This window comes from Tachyglossus aculeatus, chromosome 1 (genome assembly GCF_015852505.1).
Source record: "Tachyglossus aculeatus isolate mTacAcu1 chromosome 1, mTacAcu1.pri, whole genome shotgun sequence".
Lineage (NCBI taxonomy): Eukaryota > Metazoa > Chordata > Mammalia > Monotremata > Tachyglossidae > Tachyglossus > Tachyglossus aculeatus.
In genome coordinates this window covers 115,298,933-115,324,640 of record NC_052066.1, presented here as the reverse complement: position 1 = coordinate 115,324,640, position 25,708 = coordinate 115,298,933, and the positions used below count along the sequence as shown (strand labels likewise).

Sequence of the window (25,708 nt, the reverse complement as noted above, 5' to 3'; positions counted from 1 at the left end):
TCTGATCAATTAGTCAATGATATTTATTGAGTACATATGGTGTGCAGAGCACTGAACTAAGTGCTTGAGAGAGTACATTGCCATGTTCTGCACACAGTAACTGCTCAATAAATATGCTTGATTCATTCATTCAACCACTTGTATTGAGTGCTTACTGTATGCAGAGCACTGTACTAAGCATTTAGGAAAGGGTAATATAATGACAGACACATTCCCTGCCCACAACGAGCTTACAGTCTAGAGGGAGAGATAGACATTAATATAAATAAATAAATTACAAATATGCACACAAATTCTGTGGGGCGGGGATGAAAATAATAATAATGGTATTTGTTAAGTGTTTACTATGTGTCAAGCACTGTTCTAAGCGCTGGGCGGGGGAATACAAGGCAATCAGGTTGCCCCATGTGGTTCTCACGATCTTAATCCCCATTTTACAGATGAGGTAACTGAGGCCCAGAGAAGTTAAGTGACTTGACCCAAGTCACACAGCTGACAAGTGGTGGAGCCGGGGTTAGAACCCATGACCTCTGACTCCCAAGCCCGGGCTCTTTCCACTGAGCCACGCTGAGGTGTATAAAGGGAGCAAGATCAGGGTGAGGAAGAAAGGAGTGGAAGAAGAGGAAAGGAGGGCTTAATTACAACAGAGTTGGTAGATAGGGTCCTTGCCCACAAGGAGTTTACAGTTCTGTTGAGGCAGCATTGGATGGAGAAGAGAGGAGTGTCTCTGTCCACAGAACAGCTCCCAGAATGCAGGAAAACTGCACACTGTCCCAGAAACTCTCCAATCATCATCATCAATCGTATTTGAGCGCTTACTATGTGCAGAGCACTGTACTAGGCGCTTGGGAAGTACAAATTGGCAACATATAGAGACAGTCCCTACCCAACAGTGGGCTCACAGCCTAAAAGGGGGAATCCTTTAAAGATTACCAAAGCAGTAATCAACCAGGCTTTGCCTAAACCCTCCTGGAGTGTCTGTTAGTTTAGGGTGGTCCTGTGAACTCACCCCTGGCCAGGGGAACCAAGTTTTCAATTCGGGTGTCGGGACAAACTTGGGAGCGAGGCTTTGAGGAGAAATAGTGGGTGATAGTGGGTGGAGAAGAGGGGAAGGGACAGGAGAAGGGAGTAAAAGAAGTAGGAGAGATTAGGAGTGGGAGAAGAGAAGTAGGAAAGGAAGGAGAAAAAGGAACGGGGCAGAAAGGGGAGCAGAAGGTTTTCACCAGTATTTTGCCTGCTTCTACTCTTATTCCACTACCTATTTTCAGGTACTCACTTAATCAGTAGTATTTATTGAGTGAATAAATACTCTCCCCCTTTTAGACTGTGAGCCCACTGTTGGGTAGGGACTGTCTCTATATGTTGCCAATTTGTACTTCCCAAGCGCTTAGTCCAGTGCTCTGCACATAGTAAGCGCTCAATAAATACGATTGATGATGATTGATGATGATGAGTGTCTACTGTACGCATAGCACTGAGTGCTTGGGAGAGTACAATTAGAGAAGACATGAACCCTGCCTAAAAGGAACAGAGGTGTGAGCATGAGCAGCATGGCTCAGTGGAAAGAGCACGGGCTTGGGAGTCAGAGGTCATGGGTTCTAATCCCGGCTCCACCACTTGTCTGCTGTGTAACCATGGGCAAGTCACTTCACTTCTCTGTGCCTCAGTTACCCCATCTGCAAAATGGGGATTAAGACCGTGAGCCCCACGTGGGACAAGTTGCTCACCTTGTATCCCCCTCCCACGCTTATAACAGTGCTTTGCATATAGTAAGTGCTTAAAAAATGCCACCTCATTATTATTATTATTATTATTATTATTATTATTATTATTATTATTATTATCAATCAATGGTATTAAGAGAGGGCTTTCTACCCTAAGCCCTTGGGAGAGAGCAATACAATAAAGTTGGTAGACATGATCTCGCTTTTTTTTAATGGCATTAGTTAAGCACTTACTATGTGCCAGATACCATACTAAGCACTGGGGTAAATGCAAGATAATCAGGTTGGACACAGTCCATGTCCAACATAGGGTTTCCAGTCTTAATCCCCATTTTACATATGAAGTAACAGGCACAGAGAACTCAAGTGACTTGCCCGAGATCACACAGCGGACAAATGGCGGATCTCTGCCCTCAAAGATCTCAGAATTTGCCCAGTTGCTACACTGGTAATGGGCAGGATCTGGCTTTCTGGGATCGCTGTAGTTCAGGTGCCCTGCATGGGTTAAATACCTGCCATCACATCCTTGGACTAGGGCCTATAGCCACGACCGTCAGACCTTATTGGAAGGCAGCACAGTTCCTCTCACCCCAACCCTGACACCTTGTGAGGAGCAGTCATCTGCTTGCCTTCCCTGGTGGATCTGACCAGGCAATCCTGGGGGCCTGCTGGGAGGAGAAGGAGTTGCCACAGGCAGTAGCAGTGTCTTTTCCTCCATATGCCGGACGGAGCAAGAGTTGGGGTCACCATCTTGACTCCGCCTCTACTGTCTTTGCCTCTGTAGGAATTTCTGAAGCTGGACAGGTGAGGGGGTGGCTGGATGAAGCTCGCTGTGGGCAGGGAATGTGTCTGTTATACTGTTGTGTTATACTCTCCCAAGCGCTTAGTACAGTGCTCTGCACACCGTAAGTGCTCAATAAATATGACCGACTGATTGATGGATGAAGGACTACTTTCACCTAGTCATGCCTACTGAGGCCTCTGCTTCTGGCTTAAAGGGGCAAGAAGGGCCTAGTTACAGTTGTTCTCCATGCCTAAAAATCCAGGGCTAATCATCATCATCATCATCAATCGTATTTATTGAGCGCTTACTGTGTGCAGAGCACCGTACTAAGCGCTTGGGAAGTACAAATTGGCAACATATAGCTAATCTCCTTGACCTCTCAGGATCACACCTGGAGAGTTTCCAGGGCTCTACCAATCTCGGCTATGAGAGGCTGAGTCAAGTAGAGGCCTATCCATTTCATTCGTATCCTGGGCAGTGGCTAGCAACTGGAAGGCAATCTGCCACAAGTCAAAACTCACCCGTACAGGGCAGTAGCGACATGGGAGGGAGTCGAGGGCGGAGACTCAAGTCTATTGCATGGAAGAAGGCAACAGTAAACCACTTCCACATTTTTACCAAGAAAACTCTATGGATACGCTACCAGAACGATTGCAGATAGAGAGTGGGGCGTTCTGGGAGAGATGTGTCCGTGGAATCACTGTGGGTCGGAGATGACAGCAGGATAAGACAAGACAACCTCCTTAAGGTGACTTGTGTTGTCTCTTAGTGTTGCCAACTTGCGCTTCCCAAGCGCTTAGTGCAGTGCTCGACACACAGTAAGCGCTCAATACGATTGATTGGAGACTGAGCCCCTTCCTTCCTCTCCCCCTCGTCCCCCTCTCCATCCCCCCATCTTACCTCCTTCCCTTCCCCACAGCACCTGTATATATGTATATATGTTTGTACATATTTATTATTCTATTTATTTATTTATTTATTTTACTTGTACATATCTATTCTATTTATTTTATTTTGTTAGTATGTTTGGTTTTGTTCTCTGTCTCCCCCTTTTAGACTGTGAGCCCACTGTTGGGTAGGGACTGTCTCTATATGTTGCCAATTCATACTTCCCAAGTGCTTAGTACAGTGCTCTGCACATAGTAAGTGCTCAATAAATACGATTGATGATGATGATGATGATGATGATTGATTGATTGTTTGACTGGCTCTCTCTGCACCACTGAATTGGGTGCCTATGCCTCGGGCCAAAATGAATAGCTTCCCTTCTTCCCTGAGTTGCCCCAACATTTAGGGACTTCCCAGGCAAGCAAATCAGCTTTTGGGGGCTAGGAATTGCCAACAATAAGAAGTTTAATGTAACCGATTCCACCAGTCCTATCCAAAGGCTCTAAGGAGGTATTTTATCTACTTAAATGTATCTTATTCTGGATTAACTGCTTACCATAAAAGATTTAGCAGTGCTTCACTAGATATAGGGTACATTAAAAGATAAGAATTTCACTGTTACAATTTTTTCCACTGCCACCAGCTAAATAAATACTCTCTCTGCCTAATCTGTTTCTAGCAGTTTCTGCAGTTTCCTCTATTTGGGCTTTTGCTCAACTTGAATGTTACTATGATAGGGGAAAAAATGAACACAAAAGCATTTATTTTTGGTTACCAAGTGATGATAGGGAAATAAAGTACGAAAACCACAGTAGTAAGGTGACCTCAACTATTACTGTGAAATAAAAATAGTTATTTTTAAAATTAAACCTAAATGCAAATAAAAATGGGCTTGTCAAAATATTTTTCAATCACTTGTGTCCTGGGATAGAAGCAAATTATGATTCCTCTACGCACCAGCGCTTATGCTTAGGGTGGCCTTTAGATTACAAAGATACAATTCCACATTAAACAGTTCATTCATTCTTTCAATCGTATTTATTAAGTGCCTATGCTTAGGGTGGCCTTTAGATTACAAGGATACAATTCCACATTAAACAGTTCATTCATTCTTTCAATCGTATTTATTAAGTGCCTATGCTTAGGGTGGCCTTTAGATTACAAGGATACAATTCCACATTAAACAGTTCATTCATTCTTTCAATCGTATTTATTTAGCACTTACTGTGTGCAGAGCACTGTACTAAGCACTTGGAATAGTACAATATAACAGACTTCATAAACATATTGCCTGTCCCAAACAAACTTAGAGTCCAGAGGGGAAGACAGATATTAGTATAAATAAATGAATTATGGTTATATACATAAGTGCTGTGGGGCTGAGGGAGGGTTGAATAAAGGGAGCAAATCAGCGCAACTCTGAAGGGGGTGGGAAAAGAGGAGATGTGCCTTCAATAACACTTCTAGACTGTGAGCCCACTGCGTAGGGACCGTCTCTATATGTTGCCAACTTGTACTTCCCAAACGCTTAGTACAGTGCTCTGCACACAGTAAGCGCTCAATAAATACGACTGATTGATTTGAAGGTGGAGAGAGTAATTGTCCGTCAAACTTGAGGAGGGAGGGTGTTCCAGGCCAGAGGTAGGATGTGGGTGGGAGTTTGGCGGTGAGATTGACAAGACTGAGGTACCATGAGTAGGTTGGCACTAAGGAACAAAATGTGTGTGCTGGGTTGTAGTAGGAGAATAGTGAGGTAAGGTAGACTGGATTAGGGTGATAGAGTGAGTGCCTTCAGGCTGATTGTAAGGAGTTTCCATTTGATGTGGAGGTGGATGCGCAACCACTGGAGGTTCTTGAAGAGTGGGGAAAACATGGACTGAATGCTTTCCTAGAAAAATGATCCAGGCAGCAGAATGAATTATGGACTATAGTGGGGAGAGACAAGAGGCAAAGGGGTCAGAAAGGAGGCTGATAATCAAGGCAATTCTTCCTTTTGCTTTGACTATGAACGTCCAAGTCAGAGTCAGTTTTAACTTTGTAAGAAAAATTTCCATGAGATTTCTATTCAAAAAGATCATGTAGAGTAATAACCTACACCCTATGATGTCAAATTCACAATGCAACCACGATGTAGTCAAAGAAAACAAGGATAGATTGTGAATGGCTGAATTGAGGGGTACACTTTCCCATCGACTCACATTTTATAAATGGTGATCCATTCTAAAATCTCTGGAAAAATTATTCCTTTAGGCACTATATGCTGTTACATTAAGCATCACTAAACTGCAGTTTAATATTTGTTAATAATTCAAAGTATTATGTTCAAACTGTGAAGGTATAGAATGATTATAGCAGAAGGCGGCAAAAGTAGAAACATATGCTACAGACTGTGGTAGTGGTTTTTCAACTGTGGCGAAGAATTGGAGAGAACAACATCCCTCTTTACTTGTCTTCAGAAAGTATCCTGTCACGTGACTAATCCTACGGAATACCATGAACTCTGCTCTCTGTCAGGGCCGTCTTCGATCAATTTTACAATTTCATTTTGCTTTAAAGTTGACGCAAGTCTTCTTAAAACTCAAATCTTACCTGATAGTGCTGAGGCCAAAGCTTTATTCTCTGGTCTTTTTTGCATCTTGCGGTGATGTTTGGATTTGCAAGGCATTACACAATCATGGTGGCAAACTTTAATATGGCTTTAGCTTTAATTCTATTTGTTCTGATGATTTTGACATTTGTCTACATGTTTAGTTTTGTTGTCTGTCTCCCCCTTCTAGACTGGGAGCCCTTTGTTGGGTAGGGACCATCTCTATATGTTGCTGACTTGTACTTCCCAAGCGCTTAGTACAGTGCTCTGCACACAGTAAGCACTCAATAAATATGATTGAATGAATGAATGAACCTTGGGTTGTAGGCTATCTTTGGGGTGTCTGTAACTACTCATCCCCCATCTAGACTGTGAGCCCATTGTTGGGTAGGGACCGTCCCTATCTGTTGCCAACTTGTACTTCCCAAGCGCTTAGTACAGTGCTCTGAACACAGTAAGCGCTCAATAAATATGATTGAATGAATTCAGCCCCAGAGCACTTTTGTACATATCTGTAATTTATTTCTTTATTTACATTAATGTCTTTCTCCCCTATATATTTTAAGCTTGTGGGCAGGGAACATATGTGTTTATTATTACATTGTATTCTCCCAAGAGCTAAGTACAGTGCTTTGCACACTTTAAGTATTCAATAACTATGAATGAATGAATGAATAACCTGGCATGACATATCAAATCATACCAGTTTTATCTTTGGGTTGTAGGTATCATGGTTTGTCCCCTTTCAGGATCACACCTGGAGAGTTTCCAGTACTCTACCAGACTCCACTACAGGAGGGAGAGTCAAGCAGGGGCAAATCCATTTCATTCCTACATTGGGCAACGGCTAGCAAATGGAAGGCAATATGCTACAAGTCAAAACTCATCTGTACTGGGCAGTAGTGACATTGGAGAGAGTCGAGGGCAGACACTCAAGTTTACTGCATGGAAGGAGGCAATGGTAAACCACTTCCATATTTTTATCAAGAAAACTCTATGGATAAACTACCAGAATGACTGCAGATGGAGGTGGGGCCTTCTGGGAGAGATGCATCCATGGCATTGCTATTGTCAGAAGCTGCTCGACAGCATAATACAAGATCATGGTTTGGCTAAAACCTGCAGTCTGCTTGTCTTGAACTGTTACCACTGTTCTGGGGGAAGCTGACAGCATATCCATCCTTCCCGTCTCACAAGCCCGTAACCTTGTTCTCATCCTTGACTCCGCTCTCTCATTCACCCCACATATCCAATCCATCACCAAATCCTGTCAATCTCACCTTCACAACATCGCGACGATCCGCCCTCTCCTCTCCATCCAAACCACTATCACATTAGTACAATATCTCATCCTGTCCCGACTGGATTACCGCATCAGCCTCCTTTCTGATCTCCCATCCTTCTGGCTCTCCCCACCTCAGTCCATCCATCGCTCCGCTGCCCGGATTATTTTTCTACAGACATGTTCAGGGAGTCACCCCCTCCTCAAAAATCCCCAGTGGTTGCCTATCAACCTCTGAATCAAACAAAAACTCCTCACTATTGGCTTGAAAGCTCTCCTTCATGTTGTCCCTTCTTACCTCAACTCCCTTCTCTCCTTCTACATCCCAACCCGCAAACTCCGCTCCTCTGGTGCTAAACTTCTCACTGTGCCCACGTCCTGCCTCTGGCCCGGAATGGCCTCCCTCCTCAAATCTGACAATCACTCTTCCCTCCTTCAAAGCCCTACTGCAGGTGCACCTCCTCTGAGAGGCCTTCCCTAAGCCCCTTTTTCCTCAGCTCCCTCTTTCTTCTGCGTCACTTCGACTCGCTCCCTTTTCTCTCCCCACACTTGCCGCACAGCACTTGTGTATATATGTATATATCTATAATTCTACTTATTTATATCGATGCCTGTTCACTTGTTTGGACATATCTCACCCCCTCTAGGTTCTAAGCCCTTTGTGGGCAGGAACTGTCTCTATTGCTGTATGGTACTTTCCAAGCGCTTAGTATAGTTCTCTGCATACAGTAAGCACTCAATAAATGACTGAATGAACAAATAGAAGAATTGGACACTCCCACTGCTATGCTACCTATTCATATCTTAGTTGCTCTATTGTTTGTTTCCTCTATCTCCTATTGTCATATCTGCTCTGTATTTGAAGCAACAACCATTTTGAGCTGCAAACTATAGGAAAATTGAAAAGGGCCCAGAAAACTGATATAATTCAAAAAGCACTCAAATTCTAGGTTCCCTTTAAGAAATAATTCAAATCTTTTAAACTTGAGACATTGACCCAGAAGTCATTATGGAGGCAACAGAAACTCATTTTTACCAAATTTTCTCTTTATATAACTCTACTATGTTACAGCAAAATTCAGCACCAGAAAACCAAATGAATTGTGCGAAGATGGAAACACTTTCAAATACAGATCTCTGAAAGATCTATTAAGAACCTTAAATAAATCAATAATTTTAATCAGTCGCATTGCTATAAAAAGCGTAGAGCCCTGATAATATTAAACAGGACATATGTAATTTTTACCTGCATCATCTCAAACAAAACCAACTCTTTTTACTGTTCATGATGCAGTACCCTGCTTCTCAAAATATCTTGGTCCTTAAATCAAAAGTAGAAACCGTTGGCTGAATGTTTAAGGAAATACAGGACATATTCTTAAATCAAGCAGCAACCTGCCCTCCTTCTCATACAAAAACCATTAAGGACGTGTAATATATTGCTTGCATCAAAGTTTGGGGGGGAAACTTACTTATTTCAGAAACCCTCCAAACTTTCTTGCCTTTAGTTGTGAAAAATCACGTCTACCAGGCATTTCTTAGTATTCTCCAAGTGTACACAAAATAATTTGTTAGGAGGAAAAGGAAAGCTACTATTTACCATCTGCCTTGTATAAATTTGTATGAGCCCTTCAGGGAGTCTGTTTTTTAAGTTCAAACAGACTGTGATCTATATTCCACGGCGGCCCCGGTAAGCAGACCAAAGTAATTGGTCTTATCCACCTAGTTTTACAGATGAAGGATGGCACCTTATGATAGCTGGCATGCCAAAACAAAAAAGTTCATTTGCCTGTGTTTCCTGAAGGGCAACTAGAAGGATAGAAGATTGCTGATAACACACTGAGGTAAGAACTGCTCCATTTAAATCAAGGAAACGACAGCATCGACAGAGGAAAACGTATGGCAACTGAATAGCTGAAACCCAATCAAAATAATAATCACTTTTAAAGTACAGCATGTTTCCAGGAGTTCTGAAGTCACTAATTAATAACAGCCTTTCAATGAGAGAGTACATTAGCTTGTCTCTTTTCCAGGACTAATCCTTATTTCCCTCCCCTCTCCACTCCTTAGTTCAGCTCCACAAAACATATGAACATATCCTTATCTTCTGCCATTTCCCATATCTGTACTTGTTTTTTAATATCTTTAAAGCAGCATGACTTAATGGGAAGAGCAGGTTCCTGGGGGTCAAAGGACCTGGGTTCTATCTAATTCAGGCTCTGCCATGAACCCTGCTGGGTGACCTTGGACAAATCACTAAACTTCTCTGTGCCTTGGTTCCCTCAACTATAAAATGGGGATTTAATGCCTGTTCTCCCTCCTATTTAGACTGTGAGCCCCATGTGGGACCTGATCACCTTATATCTATCCCAGCACTTAGTACAGTGCTTGGCATACAATAAGTGCTTAACAAATACTATTATTATTATTATTACTGTCTCCCCCTCTAGACTGAAGGCTTCCTGTGGGCAGGGATTGCAACTACCAACTCTACTGTATTGCACTTTCTCTAGCACACAATGCTCTGCATTCAGAACGTGTTCAATAAATACCATAGATTGATTATGACCTCGCCTCTTGAAAAATGAAAAGCACACAGATTATAAACTGATGTGAACCTGTAACACCAAAGGCAAACTGAGTATTTGAACTTTGATCTTGCCTGATTAAGCTAAAGCCTTCTAAGAATTAAAAATGTACATTGATGTGTGTAGATTGTAATGTCCTTCTAGGTAGAGATCGCGACTACCAACTCTTGGAACTGTACTTTCCCCAGTGCTCTCCGCACAGGAAACACTCAATAAATACCATTAATTGATTAAAGTGTAATCTGAATTAAGTTTCTGTACAACAGGATATTTGCAGAAAATGGCATAGAAAATAGTCCGGTGATTGAACTTTATAAAAAATTATTTTTAAATACTTCATGCACGGAGTTGTTATAAGGCACTGAAATAAAAGTGTAATAAAACACATCACAATTTTTGAAAGAATACTTCAGAAGTGTTTGAAGCCTTGTTTCATTCCATCTTAGGTAATCAAATATATAGTTTTAAGCATCTTCCAAAAAACATTTTAATCAGACACATGATATTTCTTTTGTTGGCCTGAGGTAGAGAAGCTCAGGATTAAGGATTTTATATAAAACCTCTTGGGTTCATAAGAATACTTACAGATCTGCACTCTCCATAGGTGGCCAAGCTTGCAAGAGTAAAACCAGGTGCTGGAACTCAGCCTCATGGTGACTGGACTCCAGTAAATTCAGGAAGAGAGAGTAGCGCTTCTCCTCATTTTCTATATCTGCTACGTCAACCTAGAGAAAAACGAATGGATGCCCAAAGACCCGTAAGATGCGACAAATTTGAAAACAAACACAATTTTTAAATGGAAAATATTGATTTTTCACAATTCCTTTATACACCGCTGATACCGACATTACCCTCTTTTTAACCTCAATTATTCAAGCTTGAAATGAGAAAGTACATTTATTTTTAGAAATTTCCCAATTATTACATTAGTGGAATAATTCATTCATTCATTCAAACCTATTTATTGAGCACCCACTGTGTGCAGGGCACTATACTAAGCACTTTAAAAGTACGTAAATTGAGAGTATGCTTGTAAATTCATTCAAATTTTCCCAAGAAAAGTTTTCAAAAACATTTTAAGGTACAATTGTTTGAAGAAACAACCAATATCGCATTACTGCTATACTAAATCTAATTTTTCTGTAAAATAAGTTAATCATTAATGGAGAGTAATCTTCCACATAGAATTCTGTTGCTTAGTGTTGCTGTCTAGACCAGTACATTGGTTTCTTTGAGAAATTCAATTTTGCTCTAGGGTATTTTATTTTATTGTTGAAAAAACTGCCCATTTAGTATTGCCCCAGATATTTTTCCAGTTCACTCTTATTTCCTGTTGTGGAGCAGCTTTTATATCCCACATGTTAAATATTAAGTTTGTTTCCTTGATGATTCAAAAACAAAGACTAATATATTTTTCTTTAATACTGAAATAATATTAAAATAGGTCAGAACTTCAGCTCAGGATTCAAAAACAAAGACTAATATATTTTTCTTTAATACTGAAATAATATTAAAATAGGTCAGAACTTCAGCTCAGGTGCAGATTCACTGGATGAAATGTTGACAGCTTTGTTGAACTCCAAGTACTTCTAAAAACGGACTGGACTCATAATGCATTTTTAAATTCTTAAACATCTTTAGAAGTTCAGAATTTCTCTGTTCTTAGATTCCCAGGTGCTATAAAATTTGAAAGGAAACATTTTCATAGAATGCCGGGAAATTATTGACTGCATTTAGTAATAAAAGGTAAATAACGGTGTTAAAAAACATTCGATTTTAAACTCTTTTTGGCTTTGGCCTATGAGGTTATGTGAAAATGTCACAGTAAAACAATCTTTGTGCTCAAAAATTTGCTTGGAATGAGATCATTTTGATTTCAGTAAAGTTGGTGTATGCTTTGAAATTACGGGGCAGATGAGACTGTAGGGAGTTATGAAGCTATAATGTGACTCAAAAACGAACAGCTGCTAAATCATCGTGACAATAACAACTACTTGTTGCTTGAGAACTGACTAAATGGGAGTGTGGACTCAGTTCAACTTCTAGCCATCAATCAATCAATGGCATTTATTGAGCACTTACTATGTGCAGAGCGCTGTTCTAAGCACTTGGGAGAGTACAATACAAGAGAATTAGCTGACGCGCTCCCTGACCATAATGAGTTTACAGTCTAGAGGAAAACCTACAGTTCCCAGTATTCCCGGGTGGTCTCCCATCCAAATACTCAACAGGCCCGGCCCTGTTTAGCTTCTGGGATCAGACGAGATTGGTTAGGTGCCTTGAGGGTGGTATGCAAGCAATCGCTGCGAGTGAATTGGCCAGACACAGAATCGACATCCCAACAGTCGGTGAAGCTAGATCATCATCATCATCAATCGTATTTATTGAGCGCTTATTATGTGCAGAGCACCGTACTAAGCGCTTGGGAAGTACAAATTGGCAACATACAGAGACAGTCCCTACCCAACAGTGGGCTCACAGTCTGTCCTGATAAAGGACAGCTTGAAGAAAAAGGTGTCAGCCTGGTGTTCCCACATCCTCCTTTCCACTCCAAATAAGCCACACCCATCAGTCAGTCAGTCAACTGTATTTATTGAGCGCTTACTCTTTCATTCATTCATTCAATCGTATTTCTTGAGCGCTTACTGTGTGCAGAGCACTGCACTAAGCGCTTGGGAAGCAATTAGTCCAGTGCTCTTCTAGACTGTGAGCCCGCCGTTGGGTACGGACCGTCTCCGTATGTTGCCAACTTGTACTTCCCAAACACTTAGTACAGTGCTCTGCACACAGTAAGCACTCAATAAATATGACTGAATGAATGAATGAATGCTCTGCCCACAGTAAGTGCTCGATAAGTTCCATTGACTGATTGAGAGCCTCAGGCCTTATCCCTTATGGGTATATATGTATATACCTGTATATATGTATATATGTTTGTACATATTTATTACTCTATTTATTTTACTTGTAGATATCTATTCCATTTATTTTATTTTGTTAATATGTTTGGTTTTGTTCTCTGTCTCCCCCTTCTAGACTCTGAGCCCACTGTTGGGTAGGGACTGTCTCTATACGTTGCCAATTTGTACTTCCCAAGCACTTAGTACAGTGCTCTGCACACAGTAAGCGCTCAATAAATACAATTGATTGATTGATTGATTGGGAAGTACAAGTTGGCAACATGTAGAGACGGTCCCTACCCAACAGCGGGCTCACAGTCCAGAAGGGGGAGACAGAAAGCAAAACAAAACATATTAACAAAATAAAATGAATAGAATAAATATGTACAAGTAAAATAAATAAATAAATACTCTTTGCAGAGCACTGTCTTTAGAGCTTGGGAGAGTACATATAACAATAAACAAAACATTCCCTGCCCATAACGAGCTTATAGTGTAGACAACCAATGTTCCCACCTTCAAAGCCCTCCTAATATCACATCAAGAGGCCTTCCCCAATGAAGCCCTCTTTTCCCCGACTCCCTCTCCCTTCTTGTAGCCTACGTACTTGGATTTGTACCCTTTAAGCATTTGATATTCACCTCACCCCCAACCCCATAGCACTTATGTATATATCCATAACTTACTTACATATTTTAATTGACACCTGTCTACATGTTTTGTTTTGTTGTCTGTCTCCCCCTTCTAGACTGTGAGCCCGTTGTTGGGCAGGGACCGTTTCCATATGTTGTCGACTTGTACTTCCCAAGCGCTTAGTACAGTGCTCTGCACAGAGTAAGTGCTCAATAAATATGATTGAATGAATGCATGAATGAATGAATGTCTCCTCCTTTAGGCTGTAAGCTCTTTGTGGGCAAGGGATGTGTCTATCAACTCTGTAATATTGTACTCTCCCAAGTGCTTAGAATAGTACTCTGCACACAGTAAGTCCTAAAAAAATATGATTCATTGATTAAAGTTGTTGGTTAACATACATGTAAGAAGCAGCACGCTGAAGTGGATAGAGCATGGGCCTGGGAATCAGACGGTCATGGGTTCTAATCCCGGCTCTGTCACTTGTCTACTGGGTGATCTTAGGCAAGTTGTTCATTCGATCATTTTTACTGAGCGATTTCTGTCTGCCAAGCACTGAAATAAGCACTTGGGAGAGTACAATATAACATATATGAGTCACTTTATTTCTATGTGCCTCAGATACCTCATCTGTAAAATGGGGATTGAGACATGAGACTAACATAGGACAGGGACTGGCTCCAGCTCGATTTGCTCATATCCACCCCAGCGCTTAATACAGTGCCCGGCACATAGTAAGTGCTTAACAAATATTATTATTTAATAATAATATTAACAAGTATTAACAAGTATTATTATTAATACTAATAAATGCAGATTGCCCTGTTCACCTACTGGATGTACTCTGGGCCCAGCTAGAAAATTACCGGCACAGATGAGTGAGTCCAAGTGGTGTCATGCAAAGCACAAGCACTATAATCTCTGCACACTGTCCAACCTTGAAAGCTTAAGACTGAGGCTTGTCCGACTTTGCTGACAGGAGATTCCTTCTGTCTTCTTTGGAACAATGGTTTTCAGGGATTGGATGTACAATTAGATACCTGCTAATCTCTAGTCTTCCAACTCTACCCCAAACCACAGGAGATCAACTTGATGACCTTATTCTATGCCTTAAAAAAGTGCTTTGTCACAAACATCAGATCATTTGCCCCTCTGCTGATAAACTTGGAAAAGAGCATGGGCCTGGGATTCAGAAAGACCTGGTTCTAATCCCAGTTCCACGACTTGTCTGCACTGTGACCTTAGGCAAGTCACTTCACTTCTCTGTGCCTCAGTTACCTCATCTGCAAAATGGGTATTAAGACTGTGAGCCCCTTGTGAGACAGGTACTGTGTCCAACCGGATTTGATTCTACCTACTCAACTGCTTAATAAAGTGCATGGCTCATAGTAAGCACTTAACAAATACCACAATTATTAATGGTATTCATTATTATTACACTGCAAACATAAAACCATTCTTGCTACAAATAGTTGAATGGATTTATTTTGGGTGTGGCAAAAGCGAACAAGTGATTGTTTTTGGTAGACCCTAGGAAAGCATTTGAAACCAGTACTTTTGGGCTCTGGCAACTATATAGGACATGTAGCTGCCCTAAGATCAACGAGATCCTGAGATTTCCCATGTCAGAATTGAGGTAGGTTTGTTACATCCATTTCTGGCAGTCAAGGGTACTATGTACGGGCATGCATTGACAAAAGAGAGGGCACATAGGTTTATGCATTAACAGAACTTGTGAAAGTCAGCTTTGCTTAAGAATGTAAGGCAAAATGTCAGGAAGACAGATAAGAATGTAAGGCAGAAGGCCAGGTGTAAGATGAAAAGTTAGGCTTGCCCAATATTAACCACTAGAAGAAGAGAAGGCACCAGAAGAGAAGACGCCACAGGGGACATGGGAAGTAAAAATCCACTTCAAACCCTAGCTGAAACCGGTTGAGACCAGTAGAATGGGAGGGGGGGAACCCCCACTAAGAGGAGTGGAACCAGCACACCCAACCAATTGATTGCGGAAGGGCAGAGGTGGAGGAGAGGACCAAGACCAGAAGAATGGACCTGAAGAAGGGCATATACAAGAAAGAATCAATCAATCAATCAATCGTATTTATTGAGCGCTTACTGTGTGTAGAACACTGTACTAAGCTCTTGGGAAGTACAAGTTGGCAACATATAGAGACAGTCCCTACCCAACAGTGGGCTCACAGTCTAAGAGGGGGAGACAGAGAACAAAACCAAACGTACTAACAAAATAAAATAAATAGAATAGATATGTACAAGTAAAATAAATAAATAGAGTAATAAATATGTACAAACCTATATACATATATACAGGTGCATGGGGAAGGGAAGGAGGTAAGATGGGGGGGATGGAGAGGGGGGCGAGGGGGAGAGGAAGGAAGGGGCTCAGTCTGGGAAGGCCTCCTGGAGGAGGTGAGCTCTCAGCAGGGCCTTGAAGGGAGGAAGAGAGCTGGCTTGGCGGATGGGCAGAGGGAGGGCATTCCAGGCCAGGGGGATGACGTGGGCCGGGGGTCGATGGCGGGACAGGCGACAACGAGGTACAGTGAGGAGATTAGCGGTGGAGGAGCGGAGGGTGCGGGCTGGGCTGGAGAAGGAGAGAAGGGAGGTGAGGTAGGAGGGGGCGAGGGGATGGACAGCCTTGAAGCCCAGGGTGAGGAGTTTCTGCCTGATGTGCAGATTGAATGGTCGGTGAGACTCTCTTGGTTTTACACTGCCCCTGAAAGAGATCAGCCACAGGAACGCCACCAATGTGGAGTCCCGCCTCAATATGTTGACACTAAAACTGAAATCGCCGCTTCTGAGCACTCCCTCGCTGGAGGTCTGCAGTGCACCCTATCACCACCACCACTACTACCATCACCGCTGTAGACTAAGCCTGCTTCTTGCTGCTTCTGAGCACCTTCCCAGTGTGACTCTGCAGCATCGGCCCTCTGGGGATAACATCTCTCAGGGCTAGTGCATATAAATGGGGCTATAAAATTCATCAGGTCTTGTACATCTTACAAGAGGTAAGAAAACCAAATCAACCCAAAAACCTTGTACCTACTCCAGTACTTAGTACAGTGAATGGAAAGTAATAGGCACTTAAGAGATACCACGGTTATTATCAAGGAGGCCAGTATACCCCATAAAAGACTGTTAGATTGTGGCAGCAATTGGCTTATACGCTTACTATGTGTCAAGCATAGGGAAGCAGCACGGCTTAGTGGATAGAGCACAGGCCTGGGAATCAGAAGGATCTGGGTTCTAATCCCAGCTCTGCCATATCATCATCAATCGTATTTATTGAGCGCTTACTATGTGCAGAGCACTGTACTAAGCGCTTGGGAAGTACAAATTGGCAACATATAGAGACAGTCCTTACCCAACAATGGGCTCACAGTCTAAAAGGGGGAGACAGAGAACAAAACCAAACATATGAACAAAATAAAATAAACAGAATAGATATGTACCAGTAAAATAAATAAATAAATAAATAGAGTAATAAATATGTACATATGTCTGCTGTGTGACCTTGGGCAAGGCAATTCATTCATTCATTCAACCATATTTATTGAGCGCTTTCTGTGCACAAAGCTAAGCAATTGGGAGAGTACAATACAACAATAAAAAGGCACACTCCCTGACCACAACAAGCTCACAGTCTAGAGCGGGAGACAGGTATTAATATACATAAATACATAAATATTTATTTAAATAACTGAGCATCAGTTACCTCATTTATAAAATGGGGATTAAAAGTGTGAGCCTGATTAACCTGTATCTACTCCAGTGCTTAGAACAGTGCTTGGCACATAGTAAGTGCTTAACAAGTATCATTATTATTACTATTATTATTATTGTTAGTATTAAAAGCACTGGGATAGATATAAGAATCACATTGAACACAGTCCCTGTCCCACATGGAGCCTATAGTCTAAATTAGAGGGAAGAGGATTTAATCCCCATCCTACAGTTGAGGGGCCTCAGGCAATTAAGTGACTTGCCCAAGATCCCACACCAAGCAATTTAAGAGCCTGTATTAGGCCCCAGGTCCTCTGAGTCCCAGGCACATGCTCTTTCGACTAAGCCATGCTACTTCTTTTATATACGGTCATTAAATCCGAACCCACCACAGACACCGCATCTTAATTTTTGAGCTGCTCCATCAGTATCACTTACATATACTCAGCATCAACTGGTGGAACAGCAGCAAAAATCACCAAGTTCAGGAATGCAGTTAGTCTACCAGCATTTGAAGCTGTAGTCGAGTTATTCCTCAGTTTGAAGACGACACTGCCAACAGTGAGATTGCATCAATGTGTCAGTGCAGAGGGAGAATCCCTTGCATGCTTTATTTGTGAAAATAGTGTCGTAAATCAGAGCCATGGACAATGAAAAATGATTTCACTATTGGGAGACAATTGAGGCACGCAGACTGGTCTTCAGAAATAATGAAAGGGGTGATACTCCCTATAAGTACCTGAAGGCACTGTTGTGTTTTGTTTGTTTTTTAATGGTATTTGTTAAGCACTGACCATGTGCCAGGCACTGCACTAAGTGCTGGGGTAGATATAAACAAGTCAGGTTGAACACAATCAATGTCCCACGTGGGGCTCAGTCTTAATTCCCATTTTATGCACGTGATAATTGAAGCACCCCCTCTCAGAGTCGCACCTGAAGACTTTCCAGTACTCAACCAGTCTCAACCATGGGATGGAGAGTCAAGTAGATGCTTATCCATTCCATTCCTAGCTTGGGCAGTGGCTAGCGAGTGGAAAGCAATCTGCTACAAATCAAAACTCACCTGTGCTGGGCAGCAGCAGCATAGGAGACAGTTAAGGGAAAAAATTCAAGTTTACTGTGCAGAAAGAGGCAATGGAAAACCACTTCTGCAATTTTACCAAGAGAACTCTATGGATATGCTACCAGAACAATTGCAGGTGGAGGTGGGGCGTTCTGGCAGAGAAGTGGTTATGGAGTTGCTGTGGGTTGGCGATGACTTGAGAGCATAAGACAACTGAGGCACAGGAAAGTTAAATGACTTGTCCGAGGTCACACAGAAGATGTGTGGCAGAGATAGGATAAGAACCCAGGTCCTTCTGACTCCTAGGCCTGTGATAATAATGATAATAATAATAATAATAATAGCATTTATTAAGTGTTTACTATGTGCAAAGCACTGTTCTAAGCGCTGGGAGGTTACAAGTCGATCTGGTTGTCCCACGGGGGGCACACAGTCTTCATCCCCATTTGACAGATGAGGTAACGGGGGCACAGAGAAGTTAAGTGACTTGCCCAGAGTCACACAGCTGACAACTGGAGGAGCCGGGATTTGAAACCATGACCTCTGGCTTCAAAGCCCATGCTCTTTCCACTGTGATATATCCTCTAGGCATGGCTGCTTCTGGTTAAGACAACTATTCCACCACCTTTACTGGGCAAACACATCTTGAAGTCAGGTTGTGTTAATTGGGAAGCTCCAAAAGTGTGCATAACTTAAGGCAGTAGGTCTAGTGGAATGAGAATGGTGTTAGAAGTAAGGAGGCTCTCACCCAGCTCTGCCCTGGCCTGTTATCATCATCATCATCAATAGTATTTATTGAGCGCTTACTGTGTGCAGAGCACTGTACTAAGCGCTTGGGAAGTACAAGTTGGCAACATATAGAGACAGTCCCTACCCAACAGTGGGCTCACAGTCTAAAAGGGGGAATGTTATGTGACCTCAGGGTCACCTTTATGTCCCCCTGATCTTTACCTAGTGGAAAGTAATACCTGCTTCTCCCAATCACTCAATACAGTGCCTTGCAAAGAGTGAGCACTCAACGATTAAGTAATGCATTAAGTGATCTGGAATAATAACAGAGCTATACAAAATCAAGGCATTAATCACGGGATCAGGGCTTACTTAGAAATTTGTGTTTTAAAGATATTTTTCAATGGGAGACCAGGATACTGGGAGAAGCAGTGTGACTCAATGGAAAGAGCACGGGCTTTTAAGTCAGAGGTCATGGGTTCAAATCGCAGCTCCGCCAATTGTCAACTGTGTGACTTTGGGCAAGCCATTTAACTTCTCTGTGCCTCAGTTACCTCATCTGTAAAATGGGGATTAAGACTGTGAGCCCCCCTTGGGACAAACTAATCACTTTGTAACCTCCCCAGGGCTTAGAATGGCGCTTTGCACATAGTAAGAGCTTAATAAATGCCATTATTATTATTATTATTATTATTATACCGTCATGACAAAGAACAAGTCTCAAGGGGAAAAGGGGAAAAACTCCAGTTTAGTCACCAAAACCAGATGGCTTATTTCAGAACTAAAGGTTCTTAAAAAAAGGTAAAATTTATCATAGTGTAATTAATTACTGAAAATTACTGAAAATTAATTCCTGAAAAAATTAATTCTGAACTGTGAAACGTGAAAGAGACTTCTGAAAACACCCAGCTATAAATCTTAATTCTAACAGACATTTGCCAAGAGTGGAAAAGAATGCCACTTGGGTACAAAAATTCTGGGGGAGAGAATATTCAATTCAACCTAGGAGTCTTAAAAAAATTCAAAAACGATTTGGTCAATTTAAAAACAAGTTGAAGGGCAGAGTTGCTCCTGAAAGATTAGAAAAATGCCATAACTACAGCTGGGAAGGGAACAATTCTTGTGGTTAAAAGCCTGTTAATGTATTTGAAAACAGCAGTGATTAAAAGCCTGTTAATGTATTTGAAAACAGCAGTGATTTTCATTTTACATATTGAAGACTAGATACAGCTAGCTCTAGAGTGAAACAAGGGTTAGTTATTACCAACGATTAGGAAATTGATCTGTTTTATGACTTCTGACAAGGGTCAGGCATATGAAAATGGTTGGCTTTGAAAGAACCTTGCAATCTAGTATAGCCTTAAATGAAATCTTTTGTTGTCTAGGGTACTGATACAAAATTAATTCAGCAAATCTTGGTGATCTTATGACATCTTAAAGATCTGGAAGCTGGCGTCAAAATTCACTTAAGATTTACAGGTAAAGTCTTCCACTTAAACAGGCTACGTGCACCACTGAAAGTCTTTGACTCAATCCTCCCAGGTCCAAATCACTGCTGTGTGGATAACTGGGTTCTTGAAACTACAATGTAAGTTTATTGTGGGCAGACAATGTATTAACTAACTCTGTTGTATGATATTCTCCCAAGCACTTAGTACAGTGCTCTGCACCCAGTAAATGTTCAATAAGTACCATTGATTTACTGACTGATCACAGAAGACATATTGTTTTCTATGTTCTATTGTTAAAGATAGTACAGCACAAACTGATTTAACTAAATATTTGAGCTTTGGATTCCCTTAATTCCCTGGTGAATTTATTTCGTATTCCATCTTCCTTCTAAGCACCTCCTTTCCATAAAAAGTAGGAAAACTTATTTTATTGTAAGGCCACCAAATGATCACCCAACTTCCACTCACTGCCAGAGTTCTTGCAGTTTTAGTGAATACATCAATTCTACTCTGCTGATTTACTCTCGGATTTCATCAGGCAAAATTTAATACACATCTTACCAATGAATAACTCTTCCTGTTTGGGCTCTGCATAATCATGTTTCAGCTCATTGAATTAGGTGACTTTAGTCATCATCAAAATTGCATTTTTCAAGTAGCTACAATCCGTTTGTCAGCCTAAAATCACTGGATTCGACAAAGTACACTTCATCACTTACTCATACAGGAGGGCCGTTTTGACCTTGCAACCAATTGTAGTTGCTGAAAATGAATAGGATTACCCTAACACTGCTGAATTTCATCTCCTTTTCAGTCACTGACATAAATTTAAATTCATCTTCGTATTCCCTTTGGTGAGTTGATCCAGAACAGTTTTATAGATATTAGGCATGATGTAACTACTTTATCCTTTTTGAACTTCTATAAGGAACATGTAAATTATACTCAGATAATGATGTTTAGCATTTGTGAAAAATAAATGTGATGCAAGATAAAATGAAGTAGCTTAATTGTTTCTGGCAATCTGAACCACATTTACCTAATTCATCTGTATTTTGCACTTAAGGCTCAGGTGTTTAGTGAAGAATTTAATATAAACCTCAAACATGATATCATGTGACTAGATGTCCAAAACAGATGTGCTGCTGTAATAATAATTATTATTATAATAACAATAATAATTTTTGTTAAGCAGTTATGTGCCCAACACTGTACTGAACGCTGGTGTAGATGCCAAATAATCAGGTCAGACACAGTTCCTGTCTCATGAGAACCTCACCATCTAAGGATGAGGAGGAAGAACAGGTATTTGATCCCCATTTTACAGATGGGAAAAAGAAAAGTGAGTGACTAGAGGATCTCTGCTAGTTTTTCCACTCTTAATAAGCCTTAGGAATGGCATTTTGTTTTCATTGTGATTGAGAGAGAACATATCGGAATCTCTGATTGAGGTTTACTCTATTATTTTTGGATGATCCTTTTTAAAAAAAGCCAGATTATTTATGTTTTTAGGCATCGGTTGAAACAGCAAGAGAAAATTATTTCTATTCAACTTTAAAAAGAGAAGAGCAGATTTTGTTCATTTATATAAATATAGGGCTGTTGCTTTGGTTTCCTGGAGTTTCTTCCTCTGGAAGTTTAAGCTGGCAAAGAAGTGTGCATTAGAGTACAATTAGAATGCCAGTACATAAAAGAGTTAGCAGACATGAGATACACAAACAGCTGTTGGAGAGAACAGCGCTAATGCATTTTTGTTTATCAGAGAGGCAAGATAATTTGATTTGAAAAGACAATTATTACCAAAAGGAACAAAAAAGCAATAGTGTCGCCCCCAGAGCGTTCTATTTAAGGTGTGTTCTATACCAAATCCAATATTGAAGCAAAATTTCTTTTCCTAAACTAAATTCATTCAATTCATTTTATTGTCTCTAAAGAGATGCAAGTGACATATTTAGTAGAGGCATCTCAATCTTCCTGAAGCCTCTGTTTAGGACAGTCATCACTTTACCCAAGGTTGTTTGTCAGGCTAATCAGTTTCCTCCAGCTGTGCCCCAACTGTTCAAGGCATCCTTTGAGGTTTTTCTTGTTGTGAATCCTGTTTGGACATCATGCTTTCATCAATTTTCTTTCCATCCCATCCAGTACAGAAGTGCCTTTGCATACAGATACCGTTACCGATTCCTTCTTTATGGGTAAAACAATATTTTTTGTCTAATCAGAAAATGGTGAAACTAAATATTTACTGAAATAGCCTCACGCTTTTGACTGAAGAGAAAACCTGAAGGTAGACGTAGACTCACTTTTCTACGGTTCTTCAATGGTAGTGCATGTCTTCCCTGTTAAATTATAAACTCCTTAAGGGGAGTGTTCTGACCACATTAGGCATTCAAAATATGCTTTGGGTTGAGGGAGTGTTCTGACCACATTAGGCATTCAAAATATGCTTTGGGTTGATGAACATATAGCTTGGGAGAAATTGTATGAATTAGGTCTGCAGGAGGTGTGATTCAAAAAAAGCTCTAGAAGTGGCCAAAGCCATGATCCAACTTGTACTTCCCAAGCGCTCAGTTCAGTGCTGTGCACACAGTAAGCGCTCAATAAATATGATTGAATGAATGAATGAATGAATCTGTTGGATATAAAGGGGAAGTGAATTCCAGACAGCAGGAGGATGGGCAGGGGAAAGAGATCAAATGGCAGAACAGGCAGGGGCAAGATATAGTTGTGGTGACCCCAAAACAAGCTGCCTTATCAGTGACTGTTTATGATCCCACGAACAACAAGAAGGAAGAGACTGGTGAAGACACTGATGGGCTCTACTTAGGGCAGGTGACTGCTGGCCTTTGGCGGTGGAGCATGGAGGGAGGCGGGGCTTTCTCTCCTTGTTCTACCCAGTAATGGGCCTGGACCAATTAGTGACTGCCACATACAGCCACAGCTGTGATGCCAAAGGCAGACAAAAGGCACTCAAAGCAGCATTGAAGCACATAGGAAGGCAGGAGAGCAGCAGAAGCAGGGCACACAAAGGGGACATGCAAAAAAAGCAGTGCAGAGGCACACAGAAGGCAGCACTGAAGCAGATGCAGTAAGAGAGCAGCACTCAGAGAAGCAGCAGAAGGCAGCGGCACTCGGAAGCAGAAAGAAGAAGCATTGGCAAAACGGGCTCCTTTGACCACAGACTAGTATTGGTGGACTCTTGTTGGAGTGAGTGAGTAAGTGTGTGTATGCATCACTCCCTTGCACATTGGTAAAACTAAGTAAAAAACTTTCCACAGCTACCTTGGTGATCAGAGGTGTGGTTTGACTCTACTACGTGTCACCGAGGCTACCCGGGTCCAGGGAGGTCTTGGTTGATATGAACCGGGAGCGGGGGAACTCGTGACAATAGTAAGTAGGTATATTTCAGGGGAATGAACAGTGTGAGCTGAGGTGTGGTGGAAGAAAACAGGAGGAAAGGAGGAGGGAGAGAGTAGGTTGGGCTTTAAAGCCAGTGGTCAGGAGTTTCTCCTTGATACTGACAGGAATGGGTAACTATCTGAAATTTGAGGAGTGGGGATACATGTGCAGCATGACATTTAGAAAAATGAGCTGGGCAGAAGAATGAAGTATGAACTGGAGATGGGCCACTGGAAGCAGGGAGGTCAGCGCAGAGGCTGATTTGGTGGGTTGAGTAGGGATTATGACAAGAGAAAGCATGGTGGCCATTTGGATGGAAAGGAAAGGGTGGATCCTGGAGTCGTGGAGGAAAAAAAGATAGAATTTGGTGACAGAATGATTATGAGAATTGACATAGAAGGAAGAAGTATGGATAACGCCAAGATCGGTGTCCTCAGGGATGGGATAGTGTTGCTAATTGTGTTGGGATGAGAAAAGGACTTGGGAGGGAAAATCGGGGATTCTATTTTGGACATTTTGCACGTGGGGTCACAGGGGCCAACTTTTCATCTTGACCATGGAGGTGAAAAGGGGTCAGATATTTTAATAGGAATAAAGACTCAGAGAGCATAGGCCAGAAATCTATCATTTTGAGTCTTTTTAGCCTTGAATGGGAACTCTCAGTTCTCTTCAGAGAATAGCTTAAATATCTGTGGGGGTCATCAACCCCTATCGACATATGGAATGGGGCCCTATGCTTGAGAGGATGGTGTGCTAGCCATTCAAAGATGTTCCGGAGGTAGGAGAAAACATGTGATTACCCAAAGGGAAAGAGGCTGGGCACAGGAAGGTAGATTGGAAAATTCAACTGCATAAAGGTGGTGGCCGGATGCCATGGAAGCAGATGGGCTCCCCAAGGGAAGAAGTGTCAACTGAGAAGAGACGGGGGCCCAGAAAAGAGCCGACACCCACATTAGAGTGGGGGAGGCAAAGAAGGGGTCAGAGAAAGAGGCTGAGAAGCATCAGCCGGAAAGATGAGAAAAATCAATTAATTTATATTTACTGAGCACTTATAGTGTGCAGAGCACTGTACTAAACCTTTGGAAGAATCAGAGGGTCAGTAAAACTTAGATTGGGAAGTGTTTCCAGGGAAAGGATGTGGCATACAGTGTCAAAGATGGTCAGGAGGTCAAGGAGAATTAGGTTAGCGTCGACTGCATCCTATTTGGAAAGTAAGAAATCATTCAAGGAGCAAGTGAAAAGACTCATTTGGATTGATGAGGTTCAGGAAGGAAGCTGGAGAGTAAAAAGAGGTAGAAGGTCTCAGGAGACGACAGGAATTGGAGGAGGGAGGTGGCGCAATACTGGGAGAGTGCAATGGGGCCCGGAGTAGATTTCTTTTGAGCATCTGAGAGTTGGGGGTGTGTTTGAGCACAGATGGGGATATGCTATTAGACAGTGACTGACTGAAGATCGAAGTAACAGGCAGAAGAATGGGCACAGATGTTTTTAGAACATGAGACAGTAAGCTCGTTGTGGGCAGAGAATGTGTCAACCAACTCTGTTACATTGTATTCTCCAATAATAACAATGAATTCTCCAGTTCTCCAGTAACAATAATAAAGAGTGTACTTGTTAAGCGCTTACAATACGCCAGGTACTATTTTAAGTGCGGGGGTGGATACAAGCAAATAATAATAATAATAATAATAATAATAATAATAATAATAATGGCATTTATTAAGCACTTACTATTTGCAAAGCACTGTTATAAGCGCTGGCGAGGTTACAAGGTGATCAGGTTATCCCATGGGGGGGCTTACAGTCTTCATCTCCATTTTACAGATAAGGTAACTGAGGCCCAGAGAAGTTAAGTGATTTGCCAAAAGTCACACAGCTGACAAGTGGCGGAGCCGGGATTTGAACCCCTGACCTCTGACTCCAAAGCCCATGCTCTTTCCACTGA

At 41.6% G+C, this 25,708-nt stretch overlaps 1 protein-coding gene across 2 annotated transcripts in view; it reads right to left on the bottom strand.

Annotated features, from left to right (window-relative positions):
- NBAS (NBAS subunit of NRZ tethering complex) overlaps positions 1–25,708 on the bottom strand; it is a 352,219-nt gene that overhangs the window by 16,368 nt on the left and 310,143 nt on the right. For both annotated transcript variants that reach the window (XM_038758591.1, XM_038758650.1), the window contains exon 49: positions 10,439–10,578. In XM_038758591.1, coding sequence (XP_038614519.1) covers positions 10,439–10,578 — 140 coding nt within the window. The remainder of the gene's footprint in view (positions 1–10,438; positions 10,579–25,708) is intronic.